Genomic DNA, 19,722 nt, shown 5'->3' with positions numbered 1-19,722 from the left:
GGCTACTGTTTTAGGCAGCACAGAGTTATATAACATTTTCATAATTGAAGAAAGTTCTATTAGACAACATTGGTCTGGAAATAGTTTCTTTAAAAATTTGTATTTTAAAAATTTTTTTCCTGCATAACTTTTTTATTGAGTCATATTCAATTCATGATAAATTGTACATATTTTAAATGTTCAAGTTGATAACTTTTGTTTAAATTAAACTGTTTTTTTTTTTGAGACAGGATCTTGCTCTATTGCCTAGGCTGTGCAGTGGCATGATCATAGCTCACTGCAACCTCATACTCCTGGGCTCAAGTGATCCTCCTGCTTCAGTTTCCCTAATAGCTGGGACTACAGGTGCATGGTACCATATCAGACTAATTTTTTTCTTTTTTGTAGAAATGGGGTCTCACTCTTTCTCAGGCTGATCTAGAACTCCTGGCCTCAAGCCGTCTTTCCATGTAGGCCTCCCAAAGTTCTAAGATTGCAGGTGTGAGCCACTGCTTCTGGCCTAAACTTTCTATTTTAAGATAATTGTAGATTCACATGCAATTGTGAAATAATACATGAGAGAGCCCATCCATGTACCCTTTACTGGGTCCTTCCTGTGGTAACACCTTGCAAAATTATAGCATAATATCACAGCCAGGGGATTGATATTGATACAGGCAAGATACAGAACATTTCCATCACCACAAGAATCCTTCCTATTGCCCTTTTATACCCATATGGTCATCCGTCTAGCTCCCAACATCTTAAAACTTGGCAGTCACTAATTTTATTTTCCATTTCTATTTTATAATTTTTGATTACCTATTTTTTTTTTTTTTGAGACAGTCTCGGTCTGTTGCTCAGGCTAGAGTGAGTTCTGTGGCGTCAGCCTAGCTCACAGCAACCTCAAACTCCTGGGCTCAAGCAGTCCTTCTGCCTCAGCTTCCCGAGTAGCTGGGACTACAGGCATGCTCCACCATGCCCAGCTAATTTTTTCTATATATATTAGTTGGCCAGTTAATTTCTTTGTATTTTTAGTAGAGACGGGGTCTCGCTCTTGCTCAGGCTGGTTTCGAACTCCAGACCTTGAGCAATCCGCCCACCTCGGCCTCCCAGAGTGCTAGGATTACAGGCGTGAGCCACCGTGCCTGGCCTATTATTTTGTAATTTTAAGAATGTTATGTAAGTGGAATAATGTAGTATATAACCTATGGATTGGCTTTTTTCACTAAGCATAATTCTTTAGACAGTCATCAGATTGTGTATATCAGTAGTTCATTCCTTTTTATTACTGAATAGTATTCCATGCTGTGGATGTAACACAGTTTGTTTAACCATTTCCACATTGAAGGTTATCTGGTTTGTTTCCAGTTTTCTGTTATTATATATAAAAACTTCTTTAAATGTTTGTGTGCAAGTGATTGCATCAACATAAATTTTCATTTCTCTGAGATAATTGCCCAAAAGTGCATTAATGGGTTATATAGTAGCTGTATATTAATGTTTGTAAGAAATTGCCAAGGTGTTTTCCAGAGTACCTGTACATTTTAAAGATTCCAACCAGCAATGTATGAGTGATCTTATCTCTCTACATACTGGCCAGCATTTGGTGTTGCAATTTTGTTATGATTTTTATTTTTTTTATTTTTATTTTTTTTTGAGACAGAGTCTCGCTTTGTTGTCCAGGCTAGAGTGAGTGCCATGGCGTCAGCCTAGCTCACAGCAACCTCAAACTCCTGGGCTCCAGTGATCCTTCTGCCTCAGCCTCCCGAGTAGCTGGGACTACAGGCATGCGCCACTATGCCCGGCTAATTTTTTATATATATATCAGTTGGCCAATTAATTTCTTTCTATTTATAGTAGAGACGGGGTCTCGCTCTTGCTCAGGCTGGTTTTGAACTCCTGACCTTGAGCAATCCGCCCGCCTCGGCCTCCCAAGAGCTAGGATTACAGGCGTGAGCCACAGCGCCCGGCCTGTTATGATTTTTATTGTTACAGTTTTTTTCTAATTTGGTCTTGAGGTCTCTCCAGAGAGTGGCCATAAGCCCAGTAACCCCACCCTCTAGGAGAGCCTGGGGTAGGGTAGGGGGAGGGGTTAGAGTTAGTTTTCAGTGTGTGTGTTAGGTGAGACACTTGAGAAATTAGAACCAAAATGCATGAAACAAGAAATTTATTACTCACAGGTCCCAGTGAGGTTAAGATTAAGGAAGGAGGGAAATGAGCTGGGAGAGAGGAAAGAGGGGACATCTGTGGAACTATGCTTTTATTAAGACCCATGGGCATGATCACCTAGGCTTTCCTGTGAGAGTTGGGGATTGGCTGCTTCAAAGCAAAACTCATGAACTTAGTTACATAACTTTGGTGTTGTCCTAGCTTTCTGAGACCTAGTTGGCCAGGACTTGTGTATGGGCTGTTTGGTAAGAAAAATTGTCCTGTGGTTTGGTAGGGAAACAAGGGGGAAGGGAAGGTGACTTCCATAAGATTATCGATCCAACTAGGAGGTATATTAAAAGAATGCTAGTCAGAATCTTAAGAGTCGGAGGATGAAATTGAGAATTTCAAGTGAAATATTAAATTAGACAAAGTCTATAATGCAAGAGTGTATCTGGTTCTCAAGTAGGCATTTCTACCAAAATACAGTGTTATTCATTCCCTGGAAATATATTTAAATAAAGATGATTTAACTACTTTATATATAATGGAGAAACACTAAAGAAATTGTCTGTTAAAAATGGAGAAAATACAGGGAAATAAGGATGTATTCTAATTTTTTTCCAGTATCACATTTGATGTTTTTGCCAATTCCATAGGCCATGGAAATGAAGAAAAACACACTTTTTTTTGGCAGGAGATATGATTGTATTCTTAGACTATTCAAAGAGATCATCTAAAATAAGAGATTATAATTTTAACATTGTGGCCAGATATAAGATAAATTCATGAATATTATTCATAAAACCATGTAGTAGTTATAACCACCTTCAAAATAAAATGAAAATGATTTATATAGATAAGTTTACATGCTATGCTGTTTACCAAAATAAACAACTCAGAATTAGTCAGGATAAGCTAGTTTTTGCTACAGTAGCAACCCTAAAATTTTACTGGCTTATTAGCTGGGCCCAATGGCACACACCTGTAGTCCCAGCTGCTTGGGAGGCTGAGGCAGGAGAATCGCTTGAGCCCAAGGGTTCAAGGCTATAGTACGCAATGATTGAGCCTGTGAATAACCACTGCACTCTAGCCTGGGCAACATAGCAAGACCTCATCTTTTAAAATAACAATGTTAGTAGTTCATGCTACACATACATTGTGAGTTGGATGTAGCTACTCTGGAACTCAAGAATAATTTAGTATCTCTACTTTCAGGAAGATTGCCAGTCTCCATGGCAGAGGGAAAGAGAGAGTGGGAAATTGCATATTGGCTTTTAAACGTGTTCTCTTAAAGCAATAGGTCCCTTTTATTAGTATTCCATTGGTTAAAAATCACTTGGTCAATCACTCGGACGCACTTATCTTTCAGAAGGCCAAAGTTGTACAATCCCATCATGTACCTGAGAACTGGAAATATTTGATGAATAGAACTAATGATTGCAGAAATGTTTAAATATAAAAAGTGAAGACCAAAAAAGTCCAAGGATAAGATTAATATATGTGGCTATAAAGAGTATAATCTCTGAAATATATTGAAAGCCAAAATCAACAATTCTAACAATGAAACAGAAATCTTTAGTTCAGTATGAAAAAGGTTAATATCCATTCTTGTATATATATATATAAAAGTATGATTCGTTCAAATACATTAAACAAATTTCAGGACTTAAGTACAATAAAATGGTCAAAGAATATGTACAGAGAATTGTCAAAAGGTGAAATAGAATAGGAAAATATATTTAAAGTTGAAATTGCAAGTATTACTTAATTTAAATAGGGGAAAATTTAAAAATAACACTATTGCCAATGAATTTATGGAGAAATAGTCATATATTGGTGGTGGGATTATAAATATAATCCTTTTGCCAAACAATTTAGATATCATGGCAAGAACCTTTAAAATATTCATTTAATTTAAGAATTTCTGTCTAGGAAGTTTACTTACCTTGGTTAAATAGAGGAAATGTTTAATAAAGAAAATATTTTTCATTGGTGAAGAAAAATCCATCTATTTATTCTTTCATTTCATTCATGGGCACTACCATTATGCCAGACACTGTTCTAAGCACTGGGGGTACACAAATGATAAAGACTGGGTTCCTGTCTTGTCTTAGCTTAAAAGTCTACTGGTGAAGAGAAGGTTAGGGGAAGACATAGACGAGGAATGCCTAAGAAATGACATCTGAGTTTAGTTAGGACCTTTAAAAACAACCTAAATGTTCAGCAATTAGGAAATGTTTCAGAACATTTCAATGTATCAGTGTATGCAGTGGTTCACAGCAGTACTTATAACTATGTGTAATGGCATGAGGATATAAAGTATATGAGTACTATGTCTTCAGGTCATATATGGTGAAAAAAAGTATGAGTACTATGATTACAAACTGTAAAAATATGTAATCATTTGGACAAATAAAGATTGTATAGCAGTGTTGAAAGAAATTTGCAAAAAATAAGGTTAGATTAAAAACATTTCTTGCTCAAAATGCATAATTTCAGTCTAATAATGAAAAACATCAGACAAATCTCATTTGAGGGTCATTCTATGAAATACCTGGCTAGTTATATTCAAAATCATCAAGGTCATCAAAAACAAGGAAAGTCTGAAACAATGTCACAGCCAAGAGGAGCTTACTAAAGGAGACATTACAACTAAATGCAATGTGGTATCCTGGATTGGGTTCTGGAACAGGAAAAAGGACATTACAAAAAAACTAAAGAAATCTGAAAAAAAGTATAGACTTCAGTTAAAATAATGTATCAATATTGGTTTATTTATTGTAACAAATGTATCATACTATTAGATGTTAATAATAGGGGAAACTGGGTGTAGGAAATATGGGAACTATCTTTGCACTGTTTTGGTGGGGTTTTTTTGCATTGTTTTTATAAATCTAAAACTTCTAAAAGAATTATTATATAGTTATTCTAAAAGAATAACTTTTTTTTAAAAGGATAGGAAGGGGAGAAGCGTATACATATAGGCATTTGCTTAAACGTTTACCCAATGTCTGTGGAAAGAAAATAGTATGCCAAATTTATATCTATTGTTACATACATGTATACATGTGGATTAATGCTAGAAGGAAATGAAGTGAAAACCAGTTTTTAAAGAAACTAGAGGTTGATGAACATTTTCCTAGTCTAAAAATTTCCTTTATTTTCATCATGTCAAACTTTGTTGATGGAAGCAAGGTGAATTTGATAGTTTGGATTGAGTCAGTGGTAATAATACAGCATAAATAGAACCTGTGCCTCAAGTTCCAACAGTTTATTAGAATCAACAGTTACATACTATTAGGTAGGGATTGGGACCACAGCACATGTTATATAAGGAACCTGGTATTGACTGAAAAAATTGGTTTGATAGCTTTCCATTATATATTCCTAATTAACTAAATTATTTTTGTCCAATCTTCAAGATGGTGCATCACAGAAAGATAAATAGACCACATGTTCTCACCCATATATGGAAGATAAAAAGTTGATCTTATAAAAGTAGTGTGGAGTAGTTGTTACTAGAGGCAGAAGGGGAGAATAGCCAGAATCTGTATTTGGATAACAGATACAAAAGTATAGCTAGATAGGGGGAATAAGTCCTAGCTAGTGTTCTGAAGCACTATAGGGTGACTATAATTAACAGTTTTTTAAAAATATATTTTCAAGTTGCTAGAAGGGAAAATTTTGATTGTGCCCCCCATCACAAAGAAATGGTAAATGTCTGAGGTGATGGATGTGATATGCTCATTACCCTGATTTGGTCATTACACATTGTATACATGTACTGAAATATCACACTGTACTCTCTAAATATGTACAATTATGTATCAATTAAAAATAAAAGCAAAAATGGTTTAAGTAGATTAGTAAAGGATTCTGTCTTGAGTGTAGTGCCATCTGCTGGCACTATTAACTAATTACTTTTTTTTTTTTTTTGAGATAGAGTCTCACTTTGTTGCCCAGGCTAGAGTGAGTGCCGTGGCGTCAGCCTAGCTCACAGCAACCTCAAACTCCTGGGCTCGAGTGATCCTTCTGCCTCAGCCTCCCGGGTAGCTGGGACTACAGGCATGCGCCACCATGCCCGGCTAATTTTTTTATATATATATCAGTTGGCCAATTAATTTCTTTCTATTTATAGTAGAGACGGGTTCTCGCTCTTGCTCAGGCTGGTTTTGAACTCCTGACCTTGAGCAATCCGCCCGCCTCGGCCTCCCAAGAGCTAGGATTACAGGCGTGAGCCACAGCGCCCGGCCAACTAATTACATTTTAAGAGAAAGTTTTATAATTTTGTAGTGGCACCTGGTTTTCCTTGCTATTCATTGTTCACTTGATTATGTATGCTTTATGCTTATGCTGTCTTCTTATTATAAACAATAAATATTCCTTTTTAAAAATCCATATGGTATCCCTAGAGTTTAGTTCATTGCTACCTGAGGTTTCCTTCCTTACAAAAATTTTTTGCCTGTTTTTATGGCTTTGAGAAAATGCCTTTATTTTACAAATCGAATTTGGGATGTAAGAGTTTTGTTTGTTTTTAAGTACTCTGTATATGTGGGTTTTGTTTTAAGATGTTTTCACATTTGGTACATAAATATTAGGTAGGACTTAGAAGTAAATTAAGTACCGACAGACAGTTTTTCCTTCCCTATCTTCTTAACAGCAACACTTGTTAGTGCTGTAATATCTTACAAATTTAATAGAGTTAAATCTGAACAGCTCAAAATGATGTAATTCAGTTCATTTAGCTTTTTGGTTCAGAATCCAACCTCTTGGAATGATACCTGACAGCCAGCATTTATATAGTTTGAGTCATGAACATATTTTTAAGTCCTTTTGGCTTGTTAATTCACCTGTGTATATGGGCTATCCAGGCAGGTAACATGTGTCATATAGGTAACGTGTATTATTAAATAATATGTGCCCTAGAATCTTGTTGAATCAGTTTTTCTCTCTCTGGTTTAGAAATGCATTTATTTAATTATTTGAGAATTACAGCATCTTTTCATGTATGTATTTGTCATTATACATTGCAGTCTTTGAATTATCTTCATATCCTTCATTTTTCAAATGTGTTATTTATGCTTTTCTCAGAGCTTTTTTTTTTTTTTTTTTTTTTTTTTTTTTGAGACAGAGTCTCACTTTGTTGTCCAGGCTAGAGTGAGTGCCGTGGCGTCAGCCTAGCTCACAGCAACCTCAAACTCCTGGGCTTGAGTGATCCTTCTGCCTCAGCCTCCCGAGTAGCTGGGACTACAGGCATGTGCCACTATGCCCGGCTAATTTTTATATATATATATATCAGTTGGCCAATTAATTTCTTTCTGTTTACAGTAGAGACGGGGTCTTGCTCTTGCTCAGGCTGGTTTTGAACTCCTGACCTTGAGCAATCCGCCCGCCTCGGCCTCCCAAGAGCTAGGATTACAGGCGTGAGCCACAGCGCCCGGCCCAGAGCTTTTTAACATTAGACTATTATCACCAGTATTCTTTATATTTAAATCTTTGGTCTGGTTGGAAGTTATTCTGACATAATGAGTGAGGTGGGAGTCTATAAGGAAGAGCCCTTAGACTTGGCCCTTCCACTGGATATTTACCCTCTTTTGCAGTAACATTCAGTAAAAGTCCTGGATCTGTTTTTAACGATTTATTATACCTGGTAAACACCAAGCTCATAGCCAGAGTCTCTAGGACAGTCAGGAGAGTCCAGGGGGCACAAAGTTTTCCCAAGAACAGTAGGGCGCATGCTTCTATTGCCAGTAGAATAGTATCGTAGGTATCTGTGTGTTCTCATGAAGAGTATGGGGAAACTGGGAAGCCCCCACTTGGGAGCATGCTGCCCTCAATTCTGTTCTGTGTGGCCCCTTATTTTCAGACATGTTTCAGTATCCTTTTTTCCATTAAAAAAACTTTATATCCTCGTCTATATTTGTTGTCATCTTTGCATCAAGCATATCACCTTCCCATGTTGGAGCCTGCTGAATTTTTTCTCCTCAGTGGCTAGGCAGTTGTCCACTTATACCATTTGTTGAATAACATGTCTTCCCTTCTGATTCTCATTTGGCAAGCTCTATTCCATTTCCCTGATTGCTTATTACTAAAAACCAAACAAATAACTATTGTTAATGGGAAAAAAAACACAAATTCTGTAAAATAAAGAGCTTCGTTCTGAGCCCAATGAGTGACCATGGCCTAAGGCCATGGTCTTAAGAGGGCCTAAGAAAGTGTATCCGAGGCACTTGGGTTATACTTGGTTTTATACATTTCAGGAGCCAAGACTTGGAGGTGAAATCATAAATCAGTACATGGAAGTTATACATTGATTTGGCCTGGAAAGGCGGGACATATGGGGAGGGGCTTACAGGTTATAGGTGGATTTATAGAGTCTTCAATTTGTAATTGGTTAAAGAAATAAAGCTTTGTGTAAAGGCTTGGAATCAGTAGAAAGGAATGCTTGAGTTAAAATGAGAGATTCTACCTGTCATGTGATGCTATACCGGAGTCCCATTGGAAAGTAAGCCACATTATACCAGGTAAATAAAACCCATTTAATGAGATTTTATGGTTTATAAGGCCTGACTTAACCTTTTCCTCATGTGGTTTTAGGTCCTATTTGTAATTTAATATCTATTGCCACAAAGATTCTGTTTTGTCAGGCTTATGATCTCTATTTTAACATTAACGCTAATCAGTTGTAGTGTCTAAATTCCAAAAGGAAGGGGGTATGAGGTGTGTCTGACCTCCCTTTCCATCATGGCTGGGAACTGTTTTAAGATTTTTCTGGGGTCCTTTTGGTCAGGAAGGGGTCTGTTCAGTCAGCCAGGGGCTTAGCATTTTATTTTTAGTTTACATTATAGTTGGGGCAAAATAGATAGTTGTATAAATTAATTTTAAAATGTTTCTGGAAAAAGGTCTAATTTCCAATAACATGGGGAGCTCACATTTGGCAGTGTCAGTGAGACAAAATGGACTGCAGAAGAACTGAGAATACAATTTAATCATTATGTACAATAAGTGAGGTCCTGAGGGATGAAAATAAAATTCAAGTAATGTGAAAGCTTTATGATAGAAATCCTCAAAAAAGAGATTTATTTTTATTTTATGAATATTCATTATTTGTATGTAAAAGCAATATATTTGTCCTTAGTAAAAAAAGAATAGTAGTTTGCCTTGGCACGTTTCAAATTGAAACAGTTTTTAAAGTTACTTCCTGGATATTATGTTATTTTATTATTGAAAGACTCTTGCTTGTATTATTAATATTTGACTTATTTTTCTCTCCCTTTGTCTTTCCATTCTGGATTGTAAAGTCCTTGAGGGCAAGAGGCTGTATTTTGTATACATTCAGAATACTGCTATGAGCCATAGTGTAGCCTGGCGTGAAAAGAAAAATCAGTGATTTCTGATGCTGCCTGAATTTAAAATGTTGATATTTGGTTTGTCATACATTTTTTTTTTTTGGCAGGGGGTGGGGGGTGGGAGTTGGTTTTGATTTTTAAAAGGTGCTCCATTAAAATTTTATTGGGCCAGATGCAGTGGCTCATGCCTGTAATCCCAGCACTTTGGGAGACTAAGGAGGGAGGATCTCTTAAGGTCAAGAGTCTGAGGTTACAGTGAGTTATGATTGCACTGCTGCACTCCAACTTGGGTGATAGAGCAAGAAGACCCTGTCTCTAAAAAAATAAATAAAATAAAAATTTTTTAATCTTGATTACTGAGTTTTTTGATAGCCTCTTAAACTTTGTACTCTCCTTACCCCATCCTGGTCTTGGGTCCCAGTACATTGTAGAGAGCCGTATAGTAGGCTCTCAGTATGTTTTCTTGGGCATATTATTATTACATTTCTCCTGAGCAAGTGTCTCCTTTTCAGGTGTTTTACAGCCCTATAGATGTCAGACTTGAAGGTTTAAAAAATAATTTTCCCTGTGGTTGGAGTAACAGAATCAAAAAAGAAAATTTAGAAAGTAGGAAGTTTTTCTGGTTTGAGAAGTGTCTTTCTTCACCTCACTTTACTTAGTATAGAGGATAGAGACATTGAAACCTGGAATTCAGTGGAGAAATTAAATAGAAAAGGTTTAAAGACAGTAAATGGATATCTTATATATCAGTTTGCTTCATCAGTTATCCAGAATGTTGCATATACCCAAAATACTACACCTGCCCATGTTCTAGAATAACCAGTTCTATTTTGTTGGAGTTTGAGAACAATCTGTTAAAAAATCATTTAGTAAAATATCTGCATTGTATTGTGCATCTTGGCTTAAGAATGATATCTTTTTTGCTTTTTCTGCTAATGTGGATGTATGGTATTCTAATATTGGCTATAGCATTTTCATAAAAAATTAAACATTTACCTATTGAAAGGTTATATACTAAGCAGAATTTGCTTTTGTGAATTTTTTAAAATTCCCTTTTGTTGAAAATATTCAGATTGATAGTCTCCAAATTTATGGCTCAAACAAATTAGCTTTGGAATTATCTATACAATTTCAGTAGCTAGAGTAAGGTAAAGAATAGCCTTTTTCTTCCAGTAAAATGCCCTACTTAATTTTGCATTATTAAGTATCAGTGGTAGGTGATGTGATCAGAGGCAAGAGAATATAAATTGTTCTAAGGATTTCTTTCCAAATATTTTGTGATTTATCTTTTTATTTATATTTATTTATGCACTTGTCTGTGAAAAATACCAGAAACATAGCAATTTGAATGGATGATATTAGAGCTGAACATGCTCAATTTTTCTCTGTTTTCATTTAAAAGAAACATAATTGTATCTTAGGTGCTATATTATATTGGGGAAGTTGACTGTAGCAAATTTTGTACTTTAAATAGAAAATTACAGACAGCATATAAACTTTGAATGGATGTAATATTCTGTGAAACTCATTTAATTAAATTTTTATATAAAAAGTTAGTTTTCTTAAGGGTATTAACATTTTTAGAACTATTTAAGTGGATTTACTTTTTATCAGAGCTGCTCTATTGTTTGTAATTCACCTAATGGTGGCCCTGAGCATGGAGTTTAAGAAAAGGTAATATCTGAGAATGATAGAAGAATAATATCTATCTATGGTTCCTTCCAAAGGACCTGAGAGTTTATTTGGGAAATAGGACAGTGCTTGTGATGAAAGTTTAAAAGTAGAATTGTTATGCTAGAATAATGGAAAAATAGGTCTGAAAGAATGAGTTGATTTGATGAAGAGGTAAGAGTTCTGTGATGAATTACAGTTGCTAATTTGTTACTAATTTCTAGTCTTAACAGCTTTTTAATTTTGAGAATGTGTACAAGGAATATACACACTGTTTGAATATACTTTTTCTCTAAGAGTACAGACTTCAGAATAAGAAAATTTATTAACTTAATCATTTCAACAATTAGCATTCTTCAAACAGCACAACAGCACTAGTAAAAAATATTGAAATATTTTCTATACCTGCTTTTTCACTTCTTGCCTGTGTGTGATTTTTCTGTTTAACAGGAAATCAAACCCCAAAGCCATTATAACCATGGATATGGTGAACCTCTTGGACGGAAAACTCATATTGACGATTACAGCACATGGGACATAGTCAAGGCTACACAGTAAGGTTTTTGTTGTAATCATTTTCCTCTTTGGCATCTGTTAATCCGAATAACAGTCTTACTACCTTGGGAAAAATGTCTATATCTCCATTAAATAAATTAGTTTCTTTTCCATTGGTTACTTGAATATGTCTATTTGCTTTTGGTATTATTTGCTCATCTTTCCAGAAGTTTATTATGCCCTAAGAATATTAACATTGGTTATGGAGAATTGAAAAACATTGTTGGTATTAAAGCATTTTAAATGGAAAATATTAGTGCTTATCCAATATTCTCTTCCCTCTCAACCAGGTATACAGATTAGAAAGAAAATGTAGTCAGTGTCTCATTTACTTATTTAACCTGTGCTAAGGGAAATATCACAGAGTTGTTCAAACTATTATCTTCAAAATGCCAGATTATATCAGTCTTTGAAATAGGAAAGGGTAAATCTAAGGATACTATAATGTAAATCATATGGAACTTGAAATATAACATATATTTTCATCTACAAACAAAGAGGAGAAACTAGTTGATTGGGTCTTCAGCTTTTTAAGAGTTGTCTGACATTCATTGCGTTGAACAGAGCTAATAGTCACAATATAGTTATTTAGGGTGTATGTTTTTTCTGGTCTTTCTGGTTATCTGCTATCTACTTCAATAAGAAAGGATGAAGTGGTATCTGTTACACCAGTAAACTAAGTAAAACTGGGTATTTTTTGTTTCATGAAGCTATGAAATCACATTTTTCTAATATGAAGGATTCAGTGTGCTTTTAGGTTCTTAATATTATATAAAGTGCTGGAAACCTTAACACTACTCAATACAAACCAAATTTTAGAGTAATGTGGCCTTTATTAAAACTTGTTTAGGGCATCCTTACCTGTATCCTAGGAAGCACTTCAGACTTTCTGGAATACTTTGGAATTAAATGCAAAATTTTATGTGTTAGAGCATGTTTCTTGGTAGAGTCTGTGACTTTCATTACATTCTCAAAGGGGCCTGTAATTCCCATAAAAGATTAATAACAATTGATCTGAATAATTTGATTATAAAGTGATCTCATTCTTTGCTCAGGCTTTGAGTACAACAACATAAATTCCATGACATCTGTAAAAATTATGATTCTGTTTTCTATTTTTTCTTTTTACTTTTTAGTGTTCTTCAACCTTCTGAATATGATTCTGTTTTCTTTTGTATCTTTGTTTGTTGTTAGGTTTGAATAGGCTGTATTATCTAAATACAGGTTGAGTATGCTTAATCCGAACTGAGTGTTTCAATTTCAGATATTTTTGTATTTGGTAATATTTGCATATACGAAATGAAATATTTTGGGGATGGGACTAAGTTGAAACATGAAATTCATTTATGTTTCATATATACTTTATACACATAGCCTGAAGGTAATTTTATATACAGTATTTTTAATAATTTTGTACACTTCACATGAGGTCAGGTATGCAATTTTCCACTTGAGGCATCGTGTTGGCACTCATGAGTTTTAGGATTGGAAGCATTTTGGATTTCAGATTTTTAGATTGGGGATGCTCAACCTGTAAATACATTTTATTAGAATAACATGAATATTCTTATTTTTTTTCTTCACACTTAAAGCAACAAAAACAAGACAAAACTCTTAAAATTTGTGTCATTACAACCTAATTTATTTTGTTCATAGTCTTCCCTTCCTCACTTAGTATTTGCTTGGAAATTATTAATTATTTATAGTGGAAAGAAGAGGTACAATACTAAATTTTGATATAAAAGTTCAATGCATTTTTTAAAATACATAGGCCTGAATTTAATGTTTTCCCCAGTTACATTTAGGCCTTCATATGTAAATAATTCATTCTGTAAAATAGCTGAGGCTTTTTGACTGGGGTGCCAGATTTAGCAACAAATTAGCAGGGTGCCCAGTTACTTATTTCAGATAAGTAAATCATTTTTTAATGTAAGTATTCCACATATTTCATGGTAACCCTGTTTTTGAACCTTTTATACTTGGTGATATCCAAATTTGATTATCTTTTATATATTTTGACTTGGGATACTATCCATTCTAGTCTTGTCATTATCTAAATTTTAACTGTTATTCCAGAAATTGGAAATACTCTTGAGTAGAAATAAATAGATGGTGTATTTAGAAATAATCGTTGGTGTTAATTTGCTCTCCAGTATTCCACATATTGGAATGCTCTATCATTTTTCTGTTTCCTTATATTTTTGCTGATCTCTGCATTTCTTTTTTTTTTTTTTTTTTTTGACACAGAGGCTTGCTTTGTTGCCCAGGCTAGAGTGAGTGCCATGACGTCAGCGTAGCTCACAGCAACCTCAAACTCCTGGGCTCAAGCGATCCTCCTGCCTCAGCCTCCCGAGTAGCTGGGACTACAGGCATGTGCCACCATGCCCGGCTAATTTTTTTTTTCTATATATATTAGTTGGCCAATTAATTTCTTTCTATTTATAGTAGAGACGAGGTCTTGCTCTTGCTCAGGCTGGTTTCGAACTCCTGACCTCAAGCAATCCGCCCTCCTCGGCCTCCCAGAGTGCTAGGATTACAGGTGTGAGCCACCACGCCCGGCCTGATTTCTCCATTTCTATTCCCCTTTTTCTGTCCCAGTTTTACTCCAGCCCAACTTACGCTCTGGGTCTGTAGTTGGAAGCAAAGAGTAATTGCTTGTGGTAGCTGGCTTGGTGAGGGGTGGCGCAGAAAGGGAGAAGGTTAAAGAACAAGTTTGAGCCTTTTGACCAGTTAATGACACCGTGTTTTCTGAAAATAAGACCAGGTCTTATATTTATTTTTCCTCAAGAAGACACACTAGGGCTTATTTTCAGGGGATGTGTTATTTTTTTAAGTATGGTACAACAATCTACATTTATTCAAATATAGTTAAGTTGTCTACTTTTGGAACATCATCATAACTCTCCAACCTCAAATTCCATACTGAATTTATTGCGAATCTATTTCCTTTAGAACCATTGGCCCCAATCTCTCATGTGGAGCAATAGAGCTCTCATGGGGCAGATGAGAAGGGCTGTTCTTCGTCTTTACCGCTCTGTGACGGAATGCATGGGTTGTGCAGATACACTGTGTAGCCATGCCCATCACTAGATTTTATTTTTGGGGTAGGGCTTATATTGTGCAAATGCTTAGAAATCCTGTTAGGGCTTATTTTATGGGTAGGTCTTATTTTCAGGGAAACACGTTAGTAGTAGTTGGCCTGGAATCTTTTCTATTAAGAGAAGACTCTACTTTTTGGTAATCATGAATAGGATAATCATTTAACAAAATAATTGGTATCATATCAATATGAAAATAGCTAATACATATAACAAATTATAATGCTTAGTATATAGTAAACACTCTATGAATGCTGCCAGTTGCCAGAGAGAGAGCTGTCCTTATATTTTCAAAGGTTATTCCTAATCAGATTGCACTTTCAAATTCTTGATCTTTTTGTTAGGGGCTGTTTTCTTATTTGTTTGTATTTGAGCATTTATAATTATCAATAGTGTTCACTTTATTACTTTTATTGCTCTTAAGATATAGGCTAAAAATGCTTAGTGTTTTTGAATGTTTAAAAATATTTGGAAATTCTATAATGTTGTCATTTATGGTGTGTGTAGTTCACCTTATAAACATAAAAAGCAAGCTTTGGAAAATATATAAAAGTAAAGGAGAAAAATGTGATCTATATTACCAGCTTAAGAAACACAAGTAGCAGTTTCATATTTACTTTAAAAAGGAGATTTATTTATAAATTTAAAAAAATGTTGAAGGGTTCCCCCCTTTGAACCTATGTATTGAAACTATATTCCCCTCCTTGAATCTACATGTTGAACAACAATCCTCATTGTTCAACTTGAACAAAACCTCAGTAAGTTTACATTCTTTTAATTGGAGCATTTAATTAATGTACATTTAATGTAATTACTGATAAGGTAAGATTTACATCTGCCATTTTGATCTGTTTCATTTATGTCTTTTGTCTTTTTGTTCCCCAATTCCTCCATTACTGCCTATTGAAGATCCCTTTTATGTGATGAGTCACTTCTCTCTCCCTTCTTTCAAGATTCTGTCTTTGCTTTTTGACAGTTTGATTATGATGTGTCTAGGTGTGAGTTTCTGAGTTTATCCTACTTATAGTTCATTGGCTTTCTGAATATAAAGATTATAGGACTTATTTATCTATAGATCTTGGAATATAGATTAATGTTTTTCATCAAATTTGAGTTTTTGTCACTATTTCTTCAAATATTCTTTCTGCTTTTTTTCTCTCTTCACCTTCTGGGACTCCTGTTATGTGTATGTTTGGTGTTTCACAGGTCTTTGAGGCTTGTTAATTTTTCTTTATTCTTTTTTTTCTCTTTTTATCAGACTGGGCAACTTCAACTGACCTATCACTAATTTTTTTTCTTCTGCCTGCTAAAAGCTACTTTTGAGCCTTTTAGTGAATCTTTCATTTTAGTTATTGTACTTTTCAATTCTAGATTTTGAGTCCTTTTAATAATTTCTTTTTTTTTTAATTTCATCATATTATGGGGGTACAAATGTTTGTTTCATGTTTGATACATATATTGCCCATGCCTTCCTCCCCCGAGTCAGAGCTTCAAGGGTGACCATCCCCCAAATGTTGCACATCTCACTCATTATGTTTGTATATACCCATCCCCTTCTTCCCCCTCCCACCTGCCCGACACCCGATAAATGTTATTCCTATATGTCCACTTAGGTGTTGATCCGTTAATACCAATTTGCTGGTGAGTACATGTGATGCTTGTTTTTCCATTCTTGAGATACTTCACTTAGTAGAATGGGTTCCAGCTCTATTCAGGAAAATACAAGAGGTGCTATATCACCATTGTTTCTTAAAGCTGAATAGTACTTCATGGTATACATATACCACATTTTATTAATCCACTCATGAATTGATGGGCACTTGGGTTGTTTCCACAACTTTGCAATTGTGAATTGTGCTGCTATAAATATTTAAGTGCAGGTGTCTTTTTCATAAAGTGACTTTTGATCTTTTGGGTAGATGCCCAGTAGTGGAATTGCTGGATCAAATGGTAGATCCACTTGTATTGCTTTAAGGTATCTCCATATTGCTTTCCACAGAGGTTGAACTAGTTTGCAGTCCCACCAGCAGAGTAGGAATGTTCCTATCCGCATCCACACCAACATTTGTTGTTTGGGGACTTCTTGATAAAGGCCATTCTTACTGGAGATAAGTGATATCTCATTGCAGTTTTAATTTGCATTTCCCCGATGATTAGAGATGTTAAGCATTTTTTCATGTTTGTTGGCCATTATTCTGTCTTCTTTTGAAAAATTTCTGTTCCTGTCCTTTGCCCACTCTTTGATAGGGTTGTTTGATTTTTCCTTGCTGATTTTTCTGAGTTCTAAATAAATTCTAGTTATCAGCCCTTTATTGGGTGTGTAGCTTAAGAAAATTTTCTCCCATTCTGTGGGTTGTCTGTTTGCTCTTTTGACAGTTTCTTTGGCTGTGCAGAAGCTTTTTAATTTGATCATGTCCCATTTATTTATTTTTGTTGCTGCTGTGATTGCCTTTGGGGTCTTCTTCATAAATTCTTTGCCTAGGCCAATGTCTAGAAGAGTATTTTCAACGCTTTCCTCTAGGATTCTAATAGTTTCACACCTTAGGTTTAAGTCTGTTACCCAGCGTGGGTTGATTTTTGTGCAAGGTGAAAAATGTGGATCCCGTTTCAGTCTTCTACATGTGGCTATCCAGTTTTCCCAGCACCATTTGCTGAATAAGGATTCTTTCCCCCAGTGTATGTTTTTGTCTGCTTTGTCGAAGATTAGTTGGCTATAAGAGGATGGTTTTATATCTGGGTTCTCTGTTCTGTTCCACTGGTCAATGTCCCTGTTCTTGTGCCAGTACCATGCTGTTTTAATGAATATAGCTTTGTAGTATAGTTTGCAGTCTGGTACATTGATACCTCCTATTTTGTTTGTATTATCTAGGATTGATTTTGCTATACAGGGTCTTCTCTGGTTCCATACGAAGTGTAAAATTATTTTTTCTGTATCTGTGAAAAATGATGATGGTATTTTAATAGGGATTGCATTGACTCTGTAGGTCACTTTAGATAGCATAGACATTTTAAAAATGTTGATTCTGCCGACCCATGGTATATTCTTCCACCTGTTTACATCCTCTGCTATTTCCTTCTTCAGTGTTTCATAGTTCTTTATTTCTGATATTTTCTGTAAGGTGAGACATTGTTCTTATATCCTTTAGTTCTTTAGACATGGTTTCCTTTAGCACTATAGTGTTTTTCTTGACTAAATGTTCTCTCCATTGCTAAAAGCCTTTAGTTAGTTTGCAGAGTTCTGAAAAAGTTGATTCAGATAATTTTTGCTGGCTTTTTCTTTGCTTTTGTGGAGGGACAAATAGCCTACTGATGTTACTTTTCATTCTTGTATGGTATGTATACTCAGAGACCAAAGTACACCTGTGCCAACTGTGTTTATAAACAAATTACACTGCTCTACATTCATTTCAAGAATATTGATAGTAAAAGTTTATAGTTATGCTTTATTAATTACATAAATGACCAAAATTTAAAGCTTTTTTCTTTCAGTCATTTCCCTTGTAATGTAATGGGTAGCAGGACACCATTGTTAAGTTGTTAATCATTACTAAACAGATATTTAGACATTAAGTAACTTTGTATTTTTTAGTAACTTTCTCACACTAAGCATCATAAAGACATACTGGATTTTATGAGACTTAATGAGTGGTTCTTCCTGTTCAACTATCTGTTTTTTGGTTTTGTTTTTTGAAAGCTTAGCCCATTTTTCCTTCAGTATTATTACATTTTTGCTTCCTTGGACACTTAAGTACTTCAGGTCCCAGATTCTAGAAGACTTTGCCTTCCCAATTCTGCACACCTATCCATCATCTGTCTTTTTTTTTTTTTCCTCAAAGCCCAAATTCTCTATTTTCTTCTTTCGATATCTCCTTTCTCTCCTTTGTCATTAATCTCTTCCATGCTAATGTATCATTTCTCATCAGGAAATAAATGTACTCCAGCATTGTCTATCTTAAGAAAAAATGCCAACCACTCTACTTTATCCCTTACGTACCATTCTAACTATCCTATTTCATGAAAAGTACCCATGTATGCTGTCAGAAATTTCTGTTTTTAAATCATTTACTTAAGTTATGAAACATAACTGTCAGATTAAGCAGATACTAGCATTTTGCTATAGTTGCTACAGTTTGCTCATTGGTGTGTTCTTTCCTTTACCTCCCCCAGAGAAACCTCCCTTGAAATTGCTATGAATCATTCTCATTCTCATTCCTGTACATTTCTCTAAACATCTTTTTCTATAAACAAAATATGCTGCTGTAATGTATGCTGGCAATTTATAGTAATATAAGTTGTATTCTATACACATTCTTTTTCAGCTTGCTTTTAAAAAAAATATAATTGCTTTTGTGATTTATCAGTGTTGATAGATAAAGACCTAATTTATTCTGTTTAACTGCATTGTGGTATTCTGTTATTTCTTACTGCGAGACACATAAAACTGTTTCCTCTTTTTCATTATTAAAAACACTGCAACAATGAATGTCCTTGTACTTGATTTCTACTGCACATAAGCAAGAGTTCCTCTAGGGTAGTCATGTCAAGTGGAATTTCTGGCTTGTGTAGTATATTGTTTTTCAGTTTTATTAATTATTGCCAAATTGATTTCCAGAGTAGCTGTGCCAATTTATACTTCTACCTGCAGGAAATACTTCTTCCTTCACTGCATTCTTGCAAAATCCTAGTTTTATCAGAATTAATAATTGTTGCCAGTTTGATGGTTGTGAAATGGTTTTTCTCTGTTTTCATTGGCCTTTCAATGATTACAAATGGTGTTGCATACATTTCCTATGTTTATTGGCCTTTTGGGTTTCTTCCTGTGTGAATTGCCATTTTAAATCCTTTACTCATTTTTCTGTTGAGTTCTTTTGTCTTTTTGTAATTTATTTATAAAAGTTTTTTATATATCCTGGCTA

The 19,722-nt window shown here is 34.9% G+C and overlaps 1 protein-coding gene across 2 annotated transcripts in view; it reads left to right on the top strand.

The window, feature by feature from the left end:
• The window catches only part of ZDHHC17 (zDHHC palmitoyltransferase 17), a 121,873-nt gene that overhangs the window by 9,517 nt on the left and 92,634 nt on the right, over positions 1-19,722 (top strand). For both annotated transcript variants that reach the window (XM_076007152.1, XM_076007153.1), the window contains exon 2: positions 11,604-11,707. In XM_076007152.1, the coding sequence (XP_075863267.1) occupies positions 11,604-11,707 (104 nt within the window). The remainder of the gene's footprint in view (positions 1-11,603; positions 11,708-19,722) is intronic.

Source organism: Microcebus murinus, chromosome 10 (genome assembly GCF_040939455.1).
Source record: "Microcebus murinus isolate Inina chromosome 10, M.murinus_Inina_mat1.0, whole genome shotgun sequence".
NCBI classification, from domain to species: Eukaryota; Metazoa; Chordata; class Mammalia; order Primates; family Cheirogaleidae; genus Microcebus; species Microcebus murinus.
Note: the sequence above shows the minus strand (reverse complement) of the source record. Positions and strands in the feature narration are given on the sequence as shown.